The sequence below is a fragment of the Salvia miltiorrhiza genome, unplaced genomic scaffold (assembly GCF_028751815.1).
Source record: "Salvia miltiorrhiza cultivar Shanhuang (shh) unplaced genomic scaffold, IMPLAD_Smil_shh original_scaffold_464, whole genome shotgun sequence".
Taxonomy (NCBI): domain Eukaryota; kingdom Viridiplantae; phylum Streptophyta; class Magnoliopsida; order Lamiales; family Lamiaceae; genus Salvia; species Salvia miltiorrhiza.
This window is the reverse complement of record NW_026651555.1, coordinates 190,844-217,526: the sequence shown is the minus strand read 5'-3', so window position 1 is coordinate 217,526 and position 26,683 is coordinate 190,844. Positions and strand designations below refer to the sequence as shown.

Here is a 26,683-nt window from a genome sequence, read left to right as displayed (position 1 = left end):
GCTCGTGAGAAAGTGGAAGAATCATTTTATGGTCTTGTTCGAATTGGATAATACCATGATTGACTAATTAATGTCAAGGTTCTTGAACCCCACTATTTAAGAACCTTATAATATTATAGCATAATTTGGTAACACTACGTTAATAAGCCTGCATGATTGTTAGTTAAATTTCAAATTGTAATGTTAATTATTAATCTCGTCAAGTACGAAATTATATAAATAAATAAATGGTTTAATTTGTTTCAGTTCAAATAATATGATCGAAAATTATATATACTGACGAGATGAAACTATATTTTGTTATACCATGATAATGAATTTTGACGAAATGGAAATTTCAAATGGTTTAATCAACTTATCATTGAGATATTACAAAGCTAATTAGAAACTGTGCTTTATTTTTTTAAATCTCATATACTCAAACAAATGAGGCTTCCTTGGGCCTGACATTTTGGGGATCCTAATAAAAAAGAAATAATGGACATCTTTTTAATTGCACATGGATGATCTTTCATATTTTGATTACACAACTTTAATATTAACTATAAAATGCAATAAAGTAGTAAATAATTATTAAAATAATTTAAATCTTCTAACATTTTGAGAAGCAAAATATCAAAGTTTTCTAATACCTCATTTTCAATGTGTACAATTGCTCACATTTAACTTTTCTTGAGACATAGTACAACGGAAATATGATTCCATCAATTTTAATTTTGAAAAACTTCTTTCAACCGAAACTACAGTAATCGGTATATTCAACAATTTCCTATATACAATAAAAACATTACGAAAATAATCTGAAAATTTATCAAATTTAAGAACTTCACCAATAAACTTCATTTTTTTGTGATAAACACATACTCCCTCCGTCCCACGAATCTTGACACGTATTCCTTTTTGGGCCGTCCTACGAATCTTGATACATTTCCAAATAAGGTAATAATTATTACCTTATCTCTCATATTTTATCGCTTTTATTACTTATTTCTCCTACTTTATCACTTTTACACTTTATTAACTACACACTTAAAATATTAATATACAATTCCTTAATTCTCGTGTCGAAACCAGATGTTTCAAGATTCGTGGGACGGAGGGAATACAATTAAGTATTTACTTGGGCCTAACCATTCCCAAAAATAGAAAAATCAATTTTTATTTGAAACAAGGCATAATATTACTGGGCCTGAGTTCTGAGGCCCCAGTGAATTTTGGAGCGATGGGTCGTTGCCTGACCATTTATACATAAGGGCCCGGCCCTAGACTTTGAAAAGTTCATTTTAGAAGAAGCTTCGTTGGTGATAAATCTCTCGATGGTCGTTGCCTGACCATTTATACATAAGGGCCGGCCCTATACTTTGAAAAGTTCATTTTAGAAGAAGCTTCGTTGGTGATAAATCTCTCGATAATAATTTAAGTTTTATTAGGGAAATGAGAAATTATTATTAGTTCTCTTTTTTCTTAAAAAATTGAAGTTGTATCGATAAACCAAGCTACAATATTGGTGCATAGTCATCAGAATTAAACTCCAATATAGGGGGCACATAAATTAAAATTCAATATATACCAGGATTTTTAATCCATGGTTCATTCACCTCTATTCATAATTTTGGTCTTCGAAAATTAGAGGGTACATTTATTCCAAAACTTGGGCCGATTTAGCACAATCATGTACTGTATGTTGGCTTGAAGATAAATAGTCTTTTAATGATGAGATTTTACTTATTATTATTCTTATTACTTTTAACTATTTTTTTTAGCTTTCTTAAATTTTGAAATCAATGTAAATATACTAATAAAAATCAAAGGTTTATAGCATGTACCACCATATAGAAAATAATCGATTTGGATTCGTTTTTTGGTTATGAGCTAAAGAAAATTCATACTCCCTCCGTCCGCCAAGATTATGTAAAATTGCTTGGGCACGAGATTTAATAAAATTGGTGATGATTTTGATGTAGTGGAGAAATGATCCCACCACTTTATGAGATGTGTGGTTGAGATTGAATTTTGAGTGGATTTTTTGTAAATAAAGAGTGTTAGTAAGGATAAAATATTAAAGAGGATGGTGGGACCATTGCCATAAAAGGAAAGTGACATAATCTTGGCGTACGCCAAATATAGTAATTTTTACATAATCTTGGCGGACGGAGGGAGTAATTCACACTGGAAATATCTAATTAATCACGTTTCTTAATTCTTATAGCGAATATAAATTCCATCAATTTCGGTTGTCTTGTTAAATACATTGGTCATCAATTCATCTACTACAACAAAAATCAATCCTATCATATCTCATTTCTCATTTCTGATTTCACTAATATGTACCATACAACCTTATATCAAGGACAAAACATCATTGCAATAGAGGGGAAAAAAAATGAAAACCTAGCAAGGAAAGAGCAAGAAAGCAGGCTCTACACGTAATTTCCTATTCACAAAACTAATTGAAGCTAGCTTGTTATGACACCAAATCAATTGCTCCCTTGTCACTTTGGACATATTCAAAACTCTAGAAACTAACTTCATATCTACTTGAGAGAAAAAGTAAAGAACTTGGTCCGAATCATCATCTTCCCTATACCGTCTGATTCTCCTTAAAATGCAGTTCTCACTCCTCAACACCTCCTTCAACTTCCTCTCCTTCTGCCCTCGAAGAAAACACGACGAACACGAGCCAATAAGCAACCCTTTTCGACATAACATACATTCATATTCATACATACACAAGAAGAAGAAGAAAAATAACCAACCTTTTGAAGATCTTTTCTTATCTCCACCAGCAACTTATGTTCCTCGTGGCCGGGAAGCTCGGGCGTTTTCTTGCTCCCGTTCGTTGCCCCAGCCGAGCAATCCTTGTCAGCACGGACGAATCGCCAGAATGTTCGTATCGACTCCTCCACGATCTCCACAAGGATGTCACTTGTTACTACGTATTCATCCGTGTCTCTCTTCTCTGCCTTTCTCTTGTCTTTCAAGTTGTCCTCTGCAATGAATCCATGCTACATTTATTACAACCACAGCACCATTTGTGTAGTTATCACAAAACTCGAGATTCGACGTCGTACACTCACCTCGTATGACGGGAACTTGAAGAAGATTGCGGACTGCGCAGCGGGTTTTGACATAGTTCTGCACCCTCGGCCCTTGAAACAGCTCATCCTCAACGAATCTGTGCATCAGCACTTGGAACTGTTGGAACTCGTTGGCGACCTCGTTGTACCTCCGCCTCGAACGGGGATCAGTGTCCCACAAATCCCACGCCTTCTCGTACTGCCAGTGCAAGAACTCCCACGAGAGGCACATCTGCCCGACGTACACTGCCTCGAGATCGCCCTGCAGTTCCTTCACAAACTTCTTCATCGGGTCGCTCCCATGGATTTTGTGCTTCGATAGCCATAGATTTTGGGACACGAGCGACTTGAGCGTCGGCGGCCGTTTCTGCTTCGAGATTGACTGCAGAGGATCCTTTAGCTGCAGAAATCCTGCATCAAGCAGAATTCAAACTATAAGAATCACAAGATCAATATAGCAACTTATACAATATGTTACATCTTGATCAAGAAAATAATTCCAAATATACTTGACCGTACAATTTACACATGACTAGCACTAGTAAAATCAAAATGAAATAAAATACAACTTCGAATAAAGCATTTTTGTCATGGGAAAGGCTGCTGCCTATGACTTTTATGAGCTTTGACAGATGAAATTTTTGAAAACTGGGAAAGAAAAAAATGGTGTTTGAATTTAAGAGATGGTTAGGTCTCGTGATTCCACAACATTTATTGTAGTTGAGAAATTGGGGAAACGAATATAAACCGCCAATATTCATTTGAATGAATACTCCAAGAAAAATGAGTTGGTTACTACATTGACTTCTTTAATGTTTCATTAATTATTAAACAAAACCAACTAACAACCTATTCAAATCTCCACCTCAAAAATGCCTTAAACCAAACCAAGTCTCATGCTTTATCTGTTTCTAGACATCTCAACAAACGAGATCTCGTGGGACCTTCTCCTTTATTCATTCAAACATCATTTTTCTTGCATAAACTAAATCTCTCAACAACTCAAAAATCGGCACATTGCTGTTTAGACATACAATCAAGACAAGAATGTAATAACAACAACCATGATCATGCATTATAGTGCAAGAAAAAAAGGCGAAAAAACGAATGATTATCATAAGGAAAATCAAGAAACCAAACTATGAGAAATGGAGGACTAATTAACTAACCCATGGCATACATCTTCTGGTAGTTTATGATGTCAAATTTCCTCATTCTCTCCCTATAGCTCTTGTAGAACTTATGAAGCTCGCCTATGCAGTCGTCTCGTTGGAACTCATCGATCCTCCACGGCTTCAAATCCTCGCTTATTTTAGGGGACTCCGATTCCTCAAGAATGGTGGGGAGGCCGGTAGCCCTCACCTTCTTCAGCTCCATCTTCAGCTGCTCGATGAGCTCTTGATGCTCCCACAACGACTCCAGCTTGTTCGAATCATCAGAACCCGACATTGATGAATCCTTAGACCTTAATTTCTCGGAATCAACATCCTTATCAGTAACAAATCCACCTACATTCTCATCAAAACCTGGTTTCAATCCATCAAGATTGCCTACATTGCTATCATCCTCTTCTAGTTTCTTTAACTCTTCCATTATATCACTATCTTCACCAACAAATTCATCGTTTTCTTCGAAACCAGATACTTCACTGTCTGAATCCATCTCAAATTCCCCCCCAAAATCTCCATCCGACAAGAATCCATCGCTGTAAGAATCCACCAAGCGGCTCATAACTGAACGCATATGATCAAAACTAGTCGACTCTGAATCAGAATCCATAACCACAGAGTTTTTCTCGGAATCTAATCGACATTCTTCAATTATTTGCGGCTTCTCTCTAAACCCTTCTTCCTCAATTGTCTCACCTTCGTCTCCACCGCTTATCTCAATTTCTTTGCCTTTATCATGAACGCAACCTGTTTGGTCAAAATCCTCAGCCAATTTCCCACCATCAAAAGCCTCTGTTTTCTCAAATGAGCAGTCGATTTCACCCGCCTCCACCGGGAAAGTCTCTGCTTCTTCAATAAAAGCGCTGACGCAGCTCTTTCCAGATGAGAACTGATATCTGCTTACAGCTGCAGAAGGGACCACCTCGGAATTTAATACATTACCTGTTTCCGTCTGGAGTCGGCTAAATTCATCGTATGTCGGAAACTTGAATTTCAAATAAACCACCGGCTTCTCCTCCTCCACCACACCATCATCGAAAACTCCGCACTCGTCGCCATTAATCTCATCTTTGAGCTCTGAAGAATCCAGCCTCTCCGTTTCAACGAAATCTATTTCCTTCCCGCTCTTGTTTAACGAACTACTCCCGTCTCCCTGAAACCTGCGACAAAAACCACAACAACTGATTAACGTTTGGAACTATTCACCTACCAAAAAAAGAAAAAAAGGAGAAAAGAGAAGAAGCCCCCAAAACCTCAAGACGTAGGCGGAGATGAAGAGGAAGAGCGGGCGCAGATACACAGAAACCGCGTGGACGAAAAAAACGAGCTTCTGAGAGAGAAAAGCAGAGCTAAAACCGGCCATGTGCAGAGCGAGACATACGAATTAACGAAGGCGCATAGATTCAGTTGGAAGCAAAAAAAAAAAAAAGAAGGGATTTTTTCGATTGCAGGTTTGAAAAAATGAAGGAGGAAATAGACTTCCGAGCTGTAAAAATAGAAGAAAAGCGAGATGGTGGTGAGGAAATGATGGAAGTTGAAATCCGACCTAATAGGAAGGGAGATGAGATTTGGGAGCAGGATTTTGAGGCGGAGGGAGATAGATAGATAGCTACCCGCGAGCGACTCGGTCTCCGCGGTTACATGCTATGATGAATACATGCATCTCTGAGTGTGAATGGAATGGAGGTCGGTCTGAACTCAAAGAGGAGAGAGAGAAATGAAAATTGAGAATTTTAGGCAGATATCCAAACAAACCTGTGTTACATATAACTATAAGCTCCACGTGGGTCACTTGATGACTTTTTTCAATAAACAAAAATTTATTACAATAAGAAAAGATTTGGGTATTTTTGTGTAATCGAGGTAACGCCGTGGTGGAATTATGTAACCTTTTTAAATGTTAGAAATATTTGTTGTTGGTGAGCATTGAATAAATTCTGAAATGGGAGTATTAATTTATATATCCAGCTCGGATTTGCGGAACTCGGTTTAGGGATTCAATGTTTGTATTGACTGGTGAAGTATTACGAGGAAAATGTTTGTACTCTAGATTTTGGAATCTTAAGGGGATGCTTGGTTTTATTATCAATGTCAGTTTTTAATTTTTTGTTATTTTTGAAGGTTGAATGCATCTAAGAGCATTTGGATTGGTGCCTATTTGATATGGTGCATATTTGATAGCCTACTTGATAGAAGAGGATCATATTGAGTAAAGAGGTCGTATTGGAATTACATGATAGCTTATTTGATTTTTTTAATTTTGATTTTTATGTTTTTCATTTAATTTTAATTGCTCAAATTTAAATAACACATTTTACTAATAATTAAATTTCCATTAAAATAAAAATCCTAAAAATTACATTAAAAAAACTTAAAAACATAATTAAAATTACATAAATTAAAATCCTACTCTAAATAAGTCTATGACGCTTGAGCATTTCTTGGACCATATACTCGTGTCACCTCCTTTGTGCATCGCTCATATGCGTCGTATCCAAGCTGAGGAGCTGCATATCGAGCTCATTCTCCTTGAGCAGGAGATCCTTCTCCTTGAGCTCGTTCTTTTTGGCGTACTCGGCGGTGATTTTTTTCAAGTTCTGGTCTGACCACTTCAATGCCTCTTTGTATTCTGATGGTTGCTCGGAGCTTGCCGCCTTCCCCTTTGCCTTAACCATCTCGCCGCCGCCTTCGCCGCCTTGTTTTCAATCGGCCGGGAAGACGAGATCTCCTCGCCCGACGCCGAGGTGGTGAAGCCGCCCTCCTCTGTAGTCTTTGTCCTCTTGGAGGAATGCACGTCTCCCTCGAGGTACATCGATTTGAACTTATGGTTGTTTCGGAGAATTTTCCACGCGTTTCAATAGTTGAAGGTGGCCTTATTTGGGCTCCGACTTTTGAAGAGGATTTGGGCCTTGTCCCGGAGCATATCGTCAGAATGGCCGGAAGGCCACTGGGTGCGCGTCTCCACCCAAATACTCTCCCAGAGACGCACATCTTGGCTCACTCAGGCCCAGTGCCCTTGAATTTGGTGGTGCTTGAGGTTGGCGCCGATGAGGGGGTTGACACGATCGACAATTCGTGTCCAGTACGCCTCCCCCTTTTGATCAGCCCCACGGATATCGTCTTGGTCTCCTCCGTCCAAATTTGGACGATGAGATCCGTCTCCTCGAGGGTGTAGGTATGATGGATAGTCCTTCCTTCCGCCGCCTCCGCCGGCGCCTGCTTGATCTTGTAGGCGATTTCCTTCCTCCGGCTGCCTTTCTTCGATTTGGCGGCACTATGGGCTGCCGGTGGCTCCTCCTCGCTGGTTGGAGGATCATCCCCCAAGTTACATCCCTCCAAATCGGGATGGTAGTTGCCGGAGAGATCGAGGCACCAATTTAGATCATAGTAGTTTGGGTTGTGTGGATCCATGGAAATTGTAGAGAGAGGAAGAAGATTGAAGATGATGGAGAGGAGATGGAAGTGGAAGAATAATGAAAATGGTGGAAATGAAAGAGGAAGAAAGGAGAATTTAAAGGAGAGGGAAAGAAAAAAAAAAAAAGGAAAATGCCAAACAATCAAATGGACCGATTTAAAAAAAAATTGGGAAAATGCCAAAACGATCAGATTTTGAAATTTGAAGTTTAATTTTTTTTATTTGGCCCGTGCATAGAACGCTCCCGCAACAAAGTCGATTTTCCCTTACTCGTTCTATCATGGGCCTCTCTAGTAGGGAGGGGCTGCATCGCATTACTCGATGCCTCCTCTACTCGAGTAAGAGGCATCGCGTAATGCGATGCGGATGCTCTAATAGCAGCCGTAGTGCGGTTCGTGAAACGAACGCGAGCCACATAATGCTGCTAGTGAGGGCTCGGGTTGGGGTACAGAGTCGTGCACCCGACACGCGAGAAGGGAGAGAGACGCGTGATTCTCACAGCCCAATTATAAAAAAAATTGAAATTTGCTTCCAATGGCATTTTTTTATGCATTTTCAAATTCTTTTCTTTAATTTTGAAACGGTCGTATGTCTCAAACGGTCACATTCTTTTCTCATTTCTCTCTTTATCTATTCCTCTTTTTCTCCAAAAAATGTCTTCTTCTTCCAACTCTTCCTCCAGCAATGAGGTTTTGATTCGTTCAGATTCGAACATTCATCCCTGTCTTTATTTCATGCAATTTGTAAGTAATTTTATGGAAATACCGAGTCATATTCGGTTCAGTAGCCCTCCAAAAAAGAAGAAGAAGAAGAAAAAGTACATATTCATAGCAATCATGGAGTCGATGGTGAACGGATTTATCGAGATTAATTCGCTCCCGGTTTTGTATTTGGCGAAGCATTTTTAATTAATGTAAGGTTGATTTTAACTTTAATGAAATTTTAATTTAATTTACAAACGCATTAAAAATAAAGATAAAAAATAGAAATGTAAATTGGAGAGTGCGGTTTGAGATAGTCCCAATGTGAAGATGAAGCTCTCTTGGAGTTCCTAGTGAGGACTGAGGACCACTTGGCCCCTTTAAGGGGCTCAGGGTCCTTGGGTGTGGATGCTCTAAGTATGCGAATTTAATTTCATTTAATTTTAAATTTGTATATACATTAAAAAATTCTACTTTCCAATACACAAATGTTCTATTTTTTTAGTTTTTCGTACGATTGACAATTTTCGACGAATTATAACATCACAATTAGTTGAAGTGACAAATTAATGTCATTATAGTTAGTTGAAGTGGTGTAAATATCCAACTACGTCGTTTGCATCGACCGTTTAAATTATTGAGACATTTCCGACGTCGATCTTAGCATTCATTTGGAGGCAATTTATACGTATGTGAAAAACTAAAATAATTTTGAAAATTTGTGTATTTGAAAGCAAATTTTTAATTTATATAAAAAATTAAAATTTGTTGAAAATTTATGTATATCTTTATTTTCATTTTTTTTATATAAAGTGTAGGTTGTAAAGAGTAATAATTTATGGTGGGAGAATGGTTTGATATCTTAGATTATATGTTTGGATAATGAAAATATGTTAGTGATTTATTCTTTCACTTTGAATTTATGAAAATTATGAAGATTTTTGTAGTTATATAGTATTGAGAATATGAATATTTAAGTGATAGGTGACACCATCATAATGATTTATGATTTTAGTTGTGATAGAAAATATTGGATTTAGCACAAAAAGTGTAACTGGTAAATTAAATAGAGGGAGCACTCTATTTTAGCTGAAATTTACTATTCTAGTAAAACGAAATTTTATTTATTTATTAGATAAAATTGTAAAAATAGTAGCCATTGTGACCAAAATATTTTTTTCTAGATTTTTTTTTTTTCGTAATTACATACTTTTTATAGTATTACACACTTTTCTCGCAAAAGTGGGTAACAGTTTAAAATACATTATTACATGATTTTCGCGACTATTATACGATTTTGTGAAAATCATGTAACAATGTGTTTTACATTGTTACACGCTATTTTCATAAAAATATGTAGCAATTGCGAAAAAAAAAATCTTTTCGTAGAATGATTAAAAAAATATATTAAGGATATATATATTGGTACATTTTTACCAAAAAGAACTACTATTATTTCTATTTTTTCTTTATATTCATGAATAAAAAAACTTTTTACTATATGAAATGTGTTAGAGTAACCCATTGTCTGAATTAAATCATCTTTGGTGTTTTCCAACTACTTGTGATTATACTCATTTGCCTTTTTCACTGCTTCAGACAAGAATCATATACCTTTATCCTAATAATAATATTTATATTTGGTAAAACTAGCTTTCCTTCATATGAAATAGAAAGATATCAAATAACTTCTTAACAAACTCATTTCCATTATTTTTTTCATAGGTTTAATGAGATTGTATTATAATTTCTTCTTTGATACAAGGATGAGCTAGAAATTGTAGCTTAAGTGATACTCATAATTCAATCAGATTGTTAGAAAAAAAAAGTTAATATATATATATATATATAGGGGAGCGTTCGAAAGTTAATTTTTTCTGTAATCTTTTTGACTTTATTGGCCCGACGAGTTATCCGAAATTCGAGAGTCTAAAATTATGGTTGAAAATTTATAATGAAAAAAAATATATCAACTTGAATAACTGAATCAAGTAGCCCAACCATCCAAATAAATTAACTCGAACACAAGTGAATTTGTCTGATTCACATTAATCCTACAATTTTCTGATATCAAACTATTTCATAGGTCTAGTGTAAATATTATTTCCACACATAATCAAATATTACATCCATTAATCATTTCCTTAATCAAAAAAAATTCTCTTTTCCCTTCTCTGGTAACCACAGATACACCAATACTCTGTAAATACGTCCTAAAATAGCGGCCTCTCTAATTTTTTGCCAGATTTATTGATAATGTCTTTACTATTTGGTTACCAGTTATATATAGCCTCTTGTTTATAATGAGGTTTGTCTATTGTAAATAATTGTGTACAGCTATAAGAATAATAATTCTCCGATTTGTTATAAGTCTAAAGGAGAATTATTAATCTTTGTTACTGTTATTGTACTGTTGATAACAAATGCTCTCTCCATGTTTAGATAAGTGTCATTTAACCCAAAATTACACTTATAAAGAATTATATATAATTTTGCATATACACCTTTAATTATATTTCTTAACTTTAAGATGAGATAGAGAAGAAATAAAAATAATGTATTTAATTCTATATTAAAGACATGGGTACAAATGGAAGTTTAGCTTAATTTTATCTTAAAATTTTACAATATGACACTTAAATAAAAAATATTTTATTGAATTAAGGAGAGGTAGTTTAGGTGATAAAGTATTGTGGCCCACATCATTAGTGTAGATGATTAACTTTTGTTTATTGAATTTATTTACTTTTATTTTACATTTTATATTGATTTTTTAATTTTAAAAATTCAGATTTTCGACCACCACCACCGCCGCCGACCACCACTCTTTGATCCGGCGAGCCATCATCGTTGTCCCCGTCACCCCCTTTCCCTTCGCCCCTGCTCCCTCCGATCTGAGATCCCCAATATCATGCCCCAAATCAGAAAAAGTCTGCAAATTTGGAACCTCCAATTCATACCCCAAATAAGAAATAATCCCCAAAATCAAGGTCTTCATAGGCATGAAACAGAAATAAATCTGCAAATTTGAAACCCAAAAGACATTACTAAAGAAGAATTTTGATTTCAATTCTCATAGGCAGAAAGAGCGAGTGAGGTGAAGGTGATGGTGGTTGTAATAGCGGTGACGCCGGCCACGGACGGTGGCGGAGGAGGGGAGGCGGTGGCAGAATTGGAGCGAGGAGATGGGCGGCGGCCATGGAGGATTCTGAAACCAAGGCGGAGGGTTCCAGAGATGGTGTCGAAAGGGGGGAGGAGATGGGGGCGGTTTTTCCAGAATAGGGTTAGATTTAGGTTGGAGATTCCAGATGGAGGGCGGTGGCTACGATTCTAAAAGGGTGGTGATCGTGGTGAGGGGTGTTCGGCGATTCTAGAAGGGCGACAACAAGAGGTGTTTGGCGATTCCAGATGGGCAGTAGTCGTCGCGAGGGGTGTTCGGTGATTCCAGAAGGGCATCGGCGAGGGGTGTTCGACGAATCCAGAAGGGCGGCGGTGAGGGGTGTTCGGCAGTGGTCGTGGCTCGGCGGCGGCGACTCCGCCGAGAAGGGGGAGGAGATGGAAGAACATTCGAGAGAGAGAGAGAGATGGGGCTTAAATGAGGGAGACGCATGAATTGTTTCCTTCAATTAGGGTTTTTATTATGTATTTATATGATGATTAAGGTTAAGTTAATTAGAAGTTGTTAAGCCCTAATTATTTTCATATTTAGAAGTGTGTCTTTATTATTGGGACAATCCATTAAAAAAAGTGTGTCTGCATTATTGGGACCGAGGGAGTACTTATTTAAATACCGAGGGAGTACAGCTAGATCGTAAATGTATTAAATAAGAATGAAAAAATATACTTTGACTAGTATACTTCTAGTTCTAGACTTGGTTTTTCTAAAAAAGAACCCTTTAAAGCGCTGACGAAGAATTTTCCGAGGAAACTAAAAAAGTAAAATGGACGGTTCTATAGAAAATTTATTAACATCTAGAAGAAATTCCGTAATTCTTAACTGTAGTTGCACACGCTTTGTCATAAATATTAAATTTTGGATTAGCTTGCAAATTAATAATTACAAATATGATAGGTTAAATATTTTAAAAATTTGTCATATTTATTTATAGTAATAGAGTCCATTACAAAAGTATCTATTATATAATTAAATAAGCAATCTGCACGCAGACAAGCGTGACCTCTACACCACACAAAAGTAAAAAAACTACTCTCACGAAGGTGGGACTACTACCCACACGAAAGTGAAAAAAATTATCCACATAAAAATGAAAAAATTACGTAAAAAAACTACTCACAAAAAAGTGAAAAAATCCTTTACACCACACAAAGGTGGAATAATCCAAGACCTTTCACAAAGAAAAGGCTTTGGGTGCCTCAAGTTTGCCAATTAAGCTAGGCCTTATTGACTATGGTAGGTTAAATATTAAAAGGTGTATTGAGAGACAGTTTTTTTTTCAAGATATAAGATACATGTATATTATACTTGAATTAATATGTATATTATACTTGAATTAATCAAATAATAATCATGTTATTACAAACTAGACTAAATATTTAAATAAATATAAATATAACTTCACATTTAAATAAAATACTCCATCGTCTACGAAATGTTGTTCTAATTTACCATTTTGGTCTATTCACAAAAAATTATCCTAATCTATTTTCAGTAAATTTGTAAGTCACTTTCTTCGCTCAATAATATGTGGGCTCTATTTTTCAGTGACTAACGTAATTAACTTTTTTCACTTTTCTTCATTCGTGGATCCATTTCTCCATTAATTAAATAAAAAGCATAAATTTTCTTAAAATTCGTGCTTCTCTCTCTTAAAATAATATTTCGTGAACGAAGGAAGTACAATTTATACGCCATCGATGAAATTTAAATTAATAACTTATTTGAAAAGAGAATTTTTAATACTTTAAGGGCCAGTTTGATTTCCTTGTTATGGCTGTATTACTTCCTTTACTGGGCTAGAAATCGTGTTTGATTTCCAAGTAAATTAAACAAGCAAGCCCATGTTAAGGGACAGGCCCGGCGCTAAATCCTCGTTTTCTCAAGGAAACACAATCGATGCTCCCCCCTGGTTAGCTAATATGGAGTTTCAAGTTTAATTTTTTTTCACAAAATTGCCCCCAATTCATCCCTCTTTCTCTTCTTCTTCCTCTTTGGAGAATCACGCACACATACCAAATCAGAACACTCATACGCACAAGTGGGGCCGCCCCTTTCTCGGCGAGAGCAACCACCGGTCAGCCTCAGTACTTCCTCGCCCTCTTTCTCCGGCGAGTAGCAGCAAAAGCCGCCATCACCGGTCTTCCTCCATTTGTTACAGTCGGACAACAACAACTTTTTTCTTCACCATCGCGAAATCTCACAAATTGCTACAACTTTCTTGAGAGGTATCAATTTATGCAAATTTCCACTCTCTTGAGGGAGAGTTCTTTGTGACATTGATTATTGTTAATGCAAACAAATTTTGGAGCGGAGGATTAATCAAGGAAAGAAGAAGAAGAAGAAGAAGAAGAAGAAGAAGAAGATAAATACATAATAGTGGGTTGCTTGGTGGACGAGAGATTTTTTAATATTTTTACTCTCTTGGGCGGTGATGGTGGTGAAAGGGTTTTTATCTTTTTCTTTTTCTTTTTAATTATGAAAGGTTAATAAAATAAGATTAATTCAGTAATGTTTTTAAGGATATTTTGGACCTTTTGCTATTATTTCATGAAGACAGTATGTGATATCAAACAACCTCAGTACTTTTTCGCGCTTATAATATGGTGCTATTAAACACTGAGCCTATTTAGCTTTGCTGGCCAAACCCAGCAACCTTTTCTTGGGTTTGAAAAAATGTCATTAACTCAACCAAGTTTTCAAACGCACCCTAATTTTATACTTAGAGTCAGGCCTACTTAAAGACAAGGTAAAAACGGCATCAGCAGACCCCTACAACCCACAATAAATGATTTTGTCTCAACTCTGATTGGCTGAGTCTTGTTTTTAGTTTTCAACTCACTAAATTATTTTGTCTACCATTCAACTATATTGTTGTTGGTAATTATGATTTCGCTTGCTCTAATATCTTGTCATTTATTATGATGTTGTTTAATAAATATAATTTACATTTCCTTTTCATTCTCACCTATATCTAATTTTAAACTCATTTGTCGAAGAGACCTAATTCTAGTTGAGACACCAAATATTTTCTCTTCTAAAAGGTTATTGGTTCAAATTTTATCGACACGTGAATTGTATTTTATTTCGATATTAAATTGTAGTTTGTTTGAATATTTGATATAATTTGTAATAACATAATTGCATGTTCTTAATTCGTTAATTTGATATACAATTTCATGACACAAATATATGAAATCAAATATTTCATCTGTCCTAATTATATTTTTTTTTGGTAAGAAAATATTTCATTAAACTAAAAAAAGAAGACGGTACCAGAGGTACCAAGGTTCAGTTACATCAACCAAACCGAGAGATTACATGACATCCAAGAGGAGAAATTCAAATCACTCTCAAAATAATTGAAGATCTTGTTCCAACTCCAAATCCTCGCCTTAATCTCCATGATCGCATCCTTGATATCCCAATTTTTTCCTTCCCACCTGCTCTCGTTTCTCCACTTCCAAACCAACCAGCACGTGCAACTCCACAAGGCTTCTAATAGCTTTTCTGAGGCTTGTTTTCCTTCATTTTATATTATATTTGTTCTTAATTCTATATATCTTCATTAAATATTTTAGCTTTTTAGATCATTAAATTGTAATAATAAGTTTGATGTTCTTTGGTTTGTAAGGTAGCATGTGTGCATATGATCAATTATCATAAATTCCAACGAATGTAAACTTTTAAGGTCATTGGGGACCTATTTTTATTAGATGCGATACTTTTGTGAATATTCACAATGAATATTGACAAAAATATTCTTTTTGTAATTCGTAATATAAGCGGAGCATATATATTAAATATAAAAGTCTAAAAGTAACGTCTCGTCAATATTTATTTAAAGTAAAAAAATGATCATATTAATATAATGAAATTGTAAATATAAATTTTAATTCTATATTATAATATTATATAGTTAGTCTTCTTCTTTCATAGACGTGATATTTGGGGGAAAATCCATTTGGTACCCTCCCACATATATTATGTGTCATTCTCTTTCTTTGTTACTTTTCTAGAATTTATTGTAATTGACAAATTAAAACTTATATTCGAAATTCCCCTAAAAGAAAAAAACTTATATTCAAAACGTATACTCAAACAAGCATCACCACCTTGCTCAATTTGAGATCATGCTCAAACTAATCTCAAAGAGTTCTAAATGAAACCATATGCTTCATTTCAAGGTCGCTCAAAACGATCGTTTCTTGTTTTCTTTTTATCTCCAATTATCCCATACATATGTAATTAGATAGTTTTTATTTTATTTATCTTTATAATATGTTTTTCATCATTCAAATATTGATACTTCATGGATACATTTATTTAGTTAATTTACATCATTTTATGCAATATCTTATTATTAAATTAAAGCTTTATTAAAACAGAAAAAGAAAAATCTAGGAACCCTTGAAAGCACAAAGAAGCAGACTAAGAGCCGAGTCTCATTAAAACTTCTTGTCAGAAAACCCGCGAGGGAAAAACCGACAAGAGGAAAAAGAGTACTCGTCTAAAAGGAAGTCAAAAGATAAAACAAAGTTGGATGAGCGGAAGGAACTGTCTGAAGAACTTCGGCCTAACCATCGCAATATCTTATACTCCCTCCGTTTTTTATTAAACGTCCCCAACCGTCAATTACACATACCAATAAAATAATAAATTTATATTTGTAATTTAATTTATTAATTATCATAATAAATGTATATGTTCAACTAATTCTATATTCTAACAAATATTAAATAAGAAAAAAATAGGAAGAATGTCATAATGATACTCTCAAATTTTGAAATGGGACACTTAATAAAAAATGAAGGGAGTAAATGATAGTAAATCATTCTGTCGATTTTGAAGTCACGAACGAGCGTGAAGCCAAACTGCGAGCCTAGGGTCACATCTATGCTTCACGGGGTCCTAAGCGAAAATTTAAAAATAGGCTTCTATAATGCAATTTTTTTTATGATGTCAATCAATGTAATATTTGATACCTAGCAAAACATAAAAATCACAAATATTTTGATATATGACTGTGGATGCGAAGTTGTAATAAAAAAACATATAATCAAATTTAACATATATAATATTTTATTAAATAACTTAAAATTTAATTCAAAAATAATAATTAAATAACTTAAAAGAAAAGAAGAAGTTGAAGACTCAACTCACCTTTTTGGCTTTATAATCGGTATTGTTGTTTGCATTGGAACATAAATAAAGAGAATATATATATATATATATATATATATATATATATATATATATATATATATAGGGTGTGGTTCTAGAGAGAACTACATTATTTATGAGAACGGGAGAACCATCAAATCTAATGCATTCACTGTAAAAATTAATGCATTCGCTGTTAAAATTAATGCACTAAAAAAAAAAAAATTGCTACCTTCAGGATTCGAACCCAGGATCTGCATTCATCCAACAAGATGATACATCCACCGTAGATCTTGATGATCGAATGGCTGAAAATGGTTCTCCGGTCTTCTTTTATTTATGGTTCTTTCCTGAACCTCTCCCTATATATATATATATATATATATAGAGGGTCACCTTGTCGAACACCTCTAGAACATGAGAAATAGCCATGAGTCTATGTCGAACACCTCTAGAACGGGAAAATATATATATTTGTTTGGTATTGCCGAAGACGTGTGTTGTGGAATTGCTTCAAAGATGATCAACGCAGCAAGAACAGAAAAGAAATGAACACAAACAAGATTTACGTGGTTCGGATTTTTCAATCCTACATCCACGGAGAAGAAACGATCCACTCTATTTCACTATGAACACTCAAGAACTTTACAATTACGATTGAGAACTCTCAACACTAGAAGAAGTGTATAGCCTACAAATCTATCAAGATTGCTATGTATCATCACTCTCAACTAGTTTACAGTAATGGAAATTCTTAAGCAACAACTCAACAACTAATCTAGGTATTTAAACAAGAGAAATAGCAGTTGAGAAGATTGAGCTGCGCGCTGACTTCTGGAATGAAGGAACAGATCCGTTGGATCTGTTTTAACTAATTTTATCAACCTAAAACTGAACTCCCTTAACTCTTGCATATTTGCTAACTGATCCCTCAGCTATAGACTAAACACCCTTGCATATTCTACCAGTCAGAGGGGAGAAAAGCCAGAGCAGAGAAATCAAGACGCCAGAGGAATCGAATGCCAGAGCAGCGAAATGCATCGCCAGAGAAATCAGAGTTAGGGCAGCGAAATGCATCGCCAGAGAAATCAAAGTCAGAGCAGCGAAATCGTATAGACTAATTGTATGTAGATACTTTACTCACAATTCTCCACCTTATCTAATATAATTAGAATACACCGAGCTACCTGCATGGATTAGACAAACAACTTGCTCTCCTCAAGAGAGCTCATACCAATCAAAGAACAACACTTTTGGAACTTAACAGTTGACACTTTCTCTATCACAACTTCACCTTTTTCAACTAAATCCCTAACAAAATGAAATCTAACATCTATATGTTTAGACCTCTCATGAAAAGATTGATGTTTAACAAGATGAATGGCACTTTGATTATCACAAAGAATAGAGACTACCTGTTGATTAATGCCTAACTCAGATAGCATACCTCTCAGCCATATACCTTTTTTCACTGCTTCAGTAACAGCCATGAATTTAGCTTCTGTAGTGGAAAGAGCTACCACAGATTGTAAAGTAGATTTCCAGCTCACTGTTGTTCCATAAAGTGTAAATACATATCCAGATTGGGACTTCCTTGTATCTATACTTCCTGCATAATCAGAATCAGTAAAGCCAACTAGAGCTTGATTTATATCAGTAGCTCCACCTTGAAATATAATTCCTTTATTCATAGTAGCTTTAAGGTATCTTAAAACTCCTTTTAATGCAAGCCAATGTGGTTTTCCTGGATTTTCCATAAATCTACTTATAAGACTAACAGCATGAGCCAAATCAGGCCGAGTACAAAGCATAGAATACATGATGCTTCCTACCACATTTGCATAAGGAATAACACTCATGTCTTTAAGCTCTTCACTAGTAACAGGACATTGACTACTAGACAACTTAACATGTTGAGCTATAGGAACTTGAGCAATCTTTGCTTCATTCATATTGAATTTTAACAATACTTTCTTCAAGTAATCAGATTGAACAAGCATAAGTTTCATATTTTTCCTATCTCTCTTGATATCCATACCAAGAATTCTTATAGCAACCCCTAGATCTTTCATATCAAATTCAGCACTCAATGATTGCTTTAATTTATCAATTTCAGTACTAGAACTACTAGCAATAAGCATATCATCAACATACAAAAGTAAGTAAACAACCACAGACTCAGCAACTTCTTTCAAGTATACACATCTATCATGCAATGTTCTCTTGAAACCTATACTTATCATGAATTCATCAAACCTTTTATTCCACTGTCTTGGACTTTGCTTCAGTCCATACAAAGACTTTTTCAAGAGACATACCTGACCTTCACAGCCAGCTACTTCAAATCCCTCTGGTTGATTCATGTATATAGTTTACTCTAACTCAGCATTTAGAAAAGCTGTTTTAACATCCATCTGTTGCAATTCTAAATCTAGGTGTGCAGTTAGAGCAAGTATAAGTCTAATAGAACAGTGTTTAACAACAGAAGAAAAGATTTCATTAAAATCTATACCTTCTTGCTGAGAGAAACCTCTAGCAACTAACCTTGATTTATACCTGATTACCTCAATGCCTTTGTGAACCTCCACCTTTTTCTTGTATAACCATCTACATGTTACACATTTATGGTTCTTAGGTCTGTCCACCAAGATCCAAGTCTTATTTTTCAATAAAGACTCTATTTCCTCCTCCATAGCTTTGATCCATTGCTTGCTTTCAGAGCACTGAATTGCTTCTTTATAAGACTTAGGCTCTCTGTAATTTACCTCTTTCAGCTACTGAGAAAGCAAAGCTAACTTGATCTGCTTCAGAGTATCTGGCTGGAGGTTTGATTACTCTTCTAGCTATGTCTCTAGCTAGATGATACTCACTGAGGACCTCAGTATTAGCCTTTTGTTGATCATCTTCTTCCTGTTTTATACCTGTCACTTCTGATACTCTAGACACTACATCATTAATAGGAGTGTTATCACTAGTTTTATCAGTGTTTACTTCAACTCCTCTACCAATATACTCAGTAGTAGATTGCTCCTTAAGAGGCATTATGTTTTCTTTAAACACTACATCTCTAATGACTAGGAGTTTTCCCTTTCCAGATTCTATGCACCAGAGTCTGTACCCTTTAACCCCTATTGGATAACCCACCATAACACATCTCACTGCTCGGGGTTCCAACTTATCCTGCCTAACATGCATATATGCTAAGCATCCAAATTTTCTCAAGTTTGAGTAATTAGCAGCCCTACCAGTCCACAGTTCTTCAGGAGTTTTAAAATCAATAGCACTAGAAGGGCATCTATTTATAAGATAAGCAGCAGTGGTGACTGCTTCTCCCCAAAATTTAGGTGGCAAACCTGAGCTAGAGAGCATACACCTAACTCTCTCAATGAGAGTTCTATTCATTCTCTCTACAACCCCATTCTGTTGGGGATTTCCAGGTACTGATTTATGTCTTTTTATTCCCATTTCTTTACAATATTCTTGAAATTTTCCAAAGGTGAATTCTAAGCCATTATCAGTCCTTAAACATTTCAACTTACATCCCTTTTCATTCTCAACAACACTACACCACTCAACAAATTTATCAAAGGCATCAGACTTGTGTTTTAAAATGTAAACCCAGACTTTCCTAGAAAAATCATCTATTAGAGACATGAAATATACTCCACCACCTATAGTGGTGGTTTTGGATGGGCCCCACAGATCACAATGAACATATTGAAGTGGTGCAGATGAGACATGTTTGCCAACAGGATATGGAAGTTTCTTGCTTTTACTTAATTCACATGCATCACAAGTGTTCAGTTTTTCATCAGCAGATAAACTCAGTATACCCTGTTTCTTTAGTTCAATTAATCCTTTTTCACTAGCATGCCCAAGTCTCTCATGCCACAATTCAATATCACAAGTAGAGGCAATTTCAGACTCACCAACAATAGTTTCAGCAACTAAATGATACAAAGTCTATTTTCTGGTTCCTTTCAACACAACTTTATCTTCTTTTAAGACATGTATATCATTAACACATGATTTAAACTCATAGCCTTTCATTTGTAGTGATCCAAGGGATATCAAATTCCTTTTTAGACTAGGAATATATCTAACTTCAGTTAGGAGCCTTACAGAATCATCATGTAGCTTTAACTTGATTGCACCAATGCCTTTGACAGGGCAGACTTGGTTGTTTCCCAAAACTACAGATCCCAGGTCCTTCATCTGCAAATCAACAAACCAATTCAAGTTAGGACACATATGGAAAGAACATCCTGAATCTAATATCCAATTATTCTCAGTTTTAGAAGATGTGATGTTTAAAGCTTCAGCTTCTTGGAAATTTTCAGCAAGGTCTGCAGTATCTGATGAGCCTTTTTGAGCTTGTTTTCTTTTCCAGCTGTAGCAGTCTTTCTTGATATGCCCTGGCTTCTTGCAGTAGTGGCATTTCTTGTTTTCCTTCTCATCATCCTCCTTCTTTCCTGATCCTCCCTTCTTTTCTTTGAAAGGCTTCTTGAATTTTCCTTTGTTGGACTTTGCTTTGACATTGAGGCTTTCACTTGCGGTTTCTTGCCTGCCATCAGATGCCTTTTGCAACTCCCTAGATTTCAAGGCATTCATGACTTCATCCAGGGAGATAGCAGTCTTCCTCCCATACAGCATGGCATCCCTCATGTTGTCATAGGATTTGGGCAGGGCACTAAGGAGCTGGATTGCCTTGTCTTCATCTTCTAGCTTTACATCAATATCAGTCAAATCATCAACGGCTTTATTGAATTCATCCAGTTGATCAGATAGATTCTTCTCCTCTGAAACTCGAAAGGAATACATTCTCTTCTTCAAGAAGAGCCGATTTGCCAGAGACTTAGTCATGTAGAGGCTCTCCAGTTTAGCCCATACTGCAGCTGCAGTGTCTTCTTTTGACACCTCTCTCAGCACTTTATCTCCCAGATGTAGGATGATAGTGCTATGAGTCTTCTTTTGCATTTCAGCAAACTTCACCTTCCCATCTCCTTCTTTAGGTGCCTTCTCTGTGGTCAGAACATCATCAAGGCCCTGTTGAATGAGAACGACCCTCATCTTCATTCTCCATCGGGAAAAATCATTATTCCCTGTGAAATTCTCGGTGTCGAATTTAACAATCAACATTTGGTAGATCTTCAGACTTGAGACTCAGCACGTCGTAGTAGTGAAAAGAATGGCGATTCCTCCACCGATCAAGAACTCCTCCGATTCAGATTTGCTCTGATTCAAATCTCGAACAGTTGGTGTGCGTCGATCTTCCGTTTTCCACAGACGGCGCCACTTGTTGTGGAATTGCTTCAAAGATGATCAACGCAGCAAGAACAGAAAAGAAATGAACACAAACAAGATTTACGTGGTTCGAATTTTTCAATCCTACATCCACGGAGAAGAAACGATCCACTCTATTTCACTATGAACACTCAAGAACTTTACAATTACAATTGAGAACTCTCAACACTAGAAGAAGTGTATAGCCTACAAATCTATCAAGATTGCTATGTATCATCACTCTCAACTAGTTTACAGTAATGGAAATTCTTAAGCAACAACTCAACAACTAATCTAGGTATTTAAACAAGAGAAATAGCAGTTGAGAAGATTGAGCTGCGCGCTGACTTCTGGAATGAAGGAACAGATCCGTTGGATCTGTTTTAACTAATTTTATCAACCTAAAACTGAACTCCCTTAACTCTTGCATATTTGCTAACTGATCCCTCAGCTATAGACTAAACACCCTTGCATATTCTACCAGTCAGAGGGGAGAAAAGCCAGAGTAGAGAAATCAAGACGCCAGAGGAATCGAATGCCAGAGCAGCGAAATGCATCGCCAGAGAAATCAGAGTCAGAGCAGCGAAATCGTATAGACTAATTGTATGTAGATACTTTACTCACAACGTGCTTAATGCTTCAATAATTGTGTGGCCTCGGGTCACTTAAAGCCTATGACGATGATGAGGGGTAAGAGATTTCTGACCCACCTCTTATATGCCGATGATATCCTTGGTTTTTGTAAAGCTTCTACTGCCAATGCTTCCACAATCCAGAAGATCTTAGCTTTCTATGGTTCGTTGTCGGGGTAGATCTATAGTGTCGCCAAATCTAATGTGTCAGTTCATGGATATATTTTAGAATGGGTTCGATGCCTTTCATTTTTCTGGGGGTGCCACTCTTTGTTGGCCGGGTCCATGCTTATCTCCTAAGACCTATTCATGATAATATTTTGAATAAATTCTCTCGTTGGCGTGGAAAGCTTCTCTCCATGGCGGGTTGGGTTTGTTTAGTCAAGTCGGTGATTCAAAGCTCCTTGACCTACTCTATGATGATTTATAGATGGTCGAGATCTTTGCTCAGGGAGCTCGATGCCAAATGCCGAAACTTTATTTGGATTGGTGATGCGAACAACGTCCCTACTTGCACTGTTGCTTGGGCGTGGGTTTGTGCGCTTAAGGAAGAAGGGGGATCGGATATTCGTTTCTTTTCTCTCATGAATAGAGGCTTTCTCATGAAACGGGCATGGTACATCATTCGAGGGAGGGATTTTGGCTATGATTTGATGAATGAACGATACCTCAGGATTTCTAGCCATGCAAAAGTGGTTGTTGCGCTTTCTTCGGTGTGGATGGGAATTCAGAGTGAAATTCTGGCTCTTATCCATGATTTTTACTGCTACATTGGCACAGGAAATCTCAGTACTAACTTCTGGAATGACAATTGGATTGGCTTCCGCATTGCTGATAAATACGGTGTTCCTCATTATGTTCGCGACTTCCGTACTCAATCGGTGGAGGACTATTTCTATAATGGGGTTTAGCACTTTACTCAAGCTTTCATTGATAACTTCCCAGATATCGTTTGTGTTATTTTACTTCTTCCCATTGGCGACGACCAAGACACTCGACATTGGAAGCCGTCTATTCATGGCAATGTTACTTCGGCCCCTTACTTTTGCTCATCACTGCCATCGTTACCCGAAGGTGAAAATGGGGGACCTGGATCTAGGAAAAACACATCCCCGTTCGCCGGTCTTTGGTTTGCTGGCGGATACTTCATGGCAGAATGCCTACTTTTGATAGACTTATTCAACATGGTCTCATTATGCCTAACCGATGTGTTTTCTGCATGGCGGATGGTGAAACTATGGATCACATTTTCTGGAGCTGCCCTAAGGCGTAAATGGGTTGGAAAGAGTTTTTGGGGTGGTTTGAGCAGGAGAGCATCTTGTGTGTCCCGGACATTCATAGCTTGTTGGTGGCTGCTTGGAACAGGGACTTTAGGAAACATGTGGCTTCATTTTGCAAAGCATGGGTTCTTACTTTGCTTTGGTGCCTTTGGACGCAAATGAGTAATTGTATCTTTGATGAGAAAAGCTTTGCTCATAAACGTATTATTCACGCCATAAGGGTTGCTTTCCTCGACATGGAGCAAAACTTTCGGAAGCTGGGCTGCATGAAGAATATTTGTATCGATCTTTTAGTGCTTAAAAAGATTGGGGTTAAGCCTCGGGCCTCGCCTCCCCCCAGTTTTCTTAATGTCCATTGGTGGCCTCCACCAATTCAATGGATCAAGGTTAACACCGACGGCTCGGCGTTAGGCGCCACTAGGAAAATTGCGGCCGGTGGTGGGGTCTTTCGGGACAACTTCAGTTGGGTTCGTGGTTGCTTCCATATTAAAGGTGGAATTGGCTTTGCTTTTGAGGCGGAGCTCCTGACTGTTATTACGGCGGTTCAAATCGCATACTCTCGGAACTGGCGGCATTTATGGATTGAATCCGACTCCACTTATATTGTGAATCTTATGCAATCTAGGTCTCTCGACGTTCTGTGGCGTTTTGTGGCTAGTTAGAAATGTGTGCTCACTCTTATTGTGAACTTTACTCTTCACATCACTCACATTTTTAGAGAATGTAATAAGGTGGCGGATATTCTTGCGGCAGACAATATGCAGAAGGGTTGGTGGCCTCACGAAATTGAGGAGATCAAGAAAGCGGATCGGCTGGACATGTCTAGCCATAGCCACCTTCGCATGGTATCATAATTCTTGACATGGTTGCTGTGACTTTGCTGGGTCTTTTTGTCTAGCAGCTGAGATGCATGTCCCTCTGGAGCTTTACGCACCGCGTTGGGGGTGGAGGCTGGCGGTGCGGGTGGGGATCTTTCTGTTGGCTTCGGGCCACCGTTGCTACGATCGGAGGTTCCTTTTGGGGCTGGCGCTGGACTGCTCTGAGAGGCGGAAGAAATAGCTTGATTAATATGGATTGGAGCATGTTCTTTTTGTCGAACACTTGGTTGGCTGGGTTTCGGTGGCATGGTGATCGGGCTGGAGTGTCACTTACGCCTTTTTCAGACCCCAGGTGCGCTCGGGTCTGCGCGTATTGTGGTCGGGCTCCGTTGGATGCGCGCTCGATGGTGAGTCCTTCTGGGTTCGTTCCATCCGAGTGGATCTTTTTGGTTGTTGGCGGATTATTTCATGATGCGCTGACGGCCGACCTCTATGTCTCTTTTCTTGGTTGGGGTTCGTTTTTTGACAGCTCTTGTTTTGTGACTCTTTTATTTTGTGGTTGTCTTGCTTTGGTTCACGGTACGAATGTGTCCAGTTTGACTTGGGGGCGATGGTTAGGCTGGAGCTTCCGAAGTCACTCCCTTTGTTTTGATTTCCTTCATAGACGGGCACTCTTTTTCGTTGTTATAATTTTTTCCACGTGGTTTTCCATAACAAGGTTTTAACGTGGCCCGACCCTTAGTCTACTTTTCTGTGCTTTCAAGGGTTTAGGTTCTTTTTTTTTTCTTTCTATAAAATCGTAATTTAATACTCCCTCCGTCCACTAATTCAAGACCTAAGAGGCAAAACACGAATTTTAAGAAAAAGTATATTTTTATTAATTGAGTGGAGGAAAAAATATATTTTTATTAGTTGAGTGGAAAAATAGACCCACATTTTAATTAGTTGAGTGGAGAAAGGGACCCACATTTGACTTTTTGGATTAAAATATGAATAAAAGTTTACTAAAAATAGATAGGCCTTGAGTTCGTGGATGTCCCAAAAAGGAAAGAAGGCCTTGAATTAGTGGACGGAGAGAGTAATATATAGGAGGAAGTTCAATAGGAAAATAAATGTTTGCAAAGAAAGAAGAAACAATCTCAGTCATTTATCATGATCCATCGAACGGTCAATAATTAAGATTAAAATTTGTATCTAGATTTTTGATGAACGTATCGGTAATTGTGTTGAACGTATACAGGTTTCAAACCCCAAACGTTCAATAAAATTATAGGTATGTTCAACCACATTACTGACATGTTCAATGTTTCTTCTTTTCTTGTATAAGCTCATTTTTTTATAAAATCGAACCCTATATATATATATATATATATATATATATATATATATATATATATATATTGCACAATTGACCTAAAAAATGGACCCCTCAAAATTTAGGGTCCTAAGCAATTTCATATTATACATATAGCTAGCGAGCTCAAGATACAAATAAACAACAATTATCGAACTAATATAAAAATTAACAATACAAAAAAATTTACGTGGTTCGATCATAAAATATCCCTCCATGCGAGGCGAGCTGAGATTCTCTATAGACTAGGGATGGCAGTGGATCTTGGACCCGGTCCAGATCCGTTTTTACGGATCTGGATCTCAATTTTTTGGACCCGACGGATCTGGATCTGGATCTCAGTTTTGAAAACAAATCTGGATCTGGATCTTGAAATTTTAGATCCGGATCCGGCCCAGATCCGACCCATGGATCCGTTTTATTTTATATATATTTTTTATATTTTATATTTAGTTTACTAATAATATTAACTAAATTAAAAATAATAAATAATTTATATTCAAAAGAATAAAAACTAAAAGTAATTAGATAAAAGTATTTTGTGTTATATTTTTCATGATGGAAATTAGATGTTGTTGATTTTGTGAAATTTTTTTAATTTAATTTAAAAATAGTA

General features: G+C 36.6%; 2 protein-coding genes across 2 annotated transcripts; one reads left to right on the top strand and one right to left on the bottom strand.

Moving 5' to 3' along the window:
• Positions 1–2,271: 2,271 nt before the first annotated feature.
• LOC131004851 (uncharacterized) lies at positions 2,272–5,996 on the bottom strand. Its single transcript, XM_057931599.1, has 5 exons — positions 5,500–5,996; positions 4,247–5,406; positions 3,078–3,488; positions 2,757–2,989; positions 2,272–2,649 (listed from the first exon to the last, which is right to left on the bottom strand). The coding sequence occupies exons 1-5, from the start codon at positions 5,607–5,609 to the stop codon at positions 2,392–2,394; spliced, it is 2,172 nt and encodes a 723-aa protein (XP_057787582.1). The 5' UTR covers positions 5,610–5,996; the 3' UTR covers positions 2,272–2,391.
• A 17,892-nt stretch (positions 5,997–23,888) lies between these two features.
• LOC131004845 (uncharacterized) lies at positions 23,889–24,557 on the top strand. The gene has a single exon (XM_057931594.1). The coding sequence runs from the start codon at positions 23,889–23,891 to the stop codon at positions 24,555–24,557; it is 669 nt and encodes a 222-aa protein (XP_057787577.1).
• Positions 24,558–26,683: the final 2,126 nt, after the last annotated feature.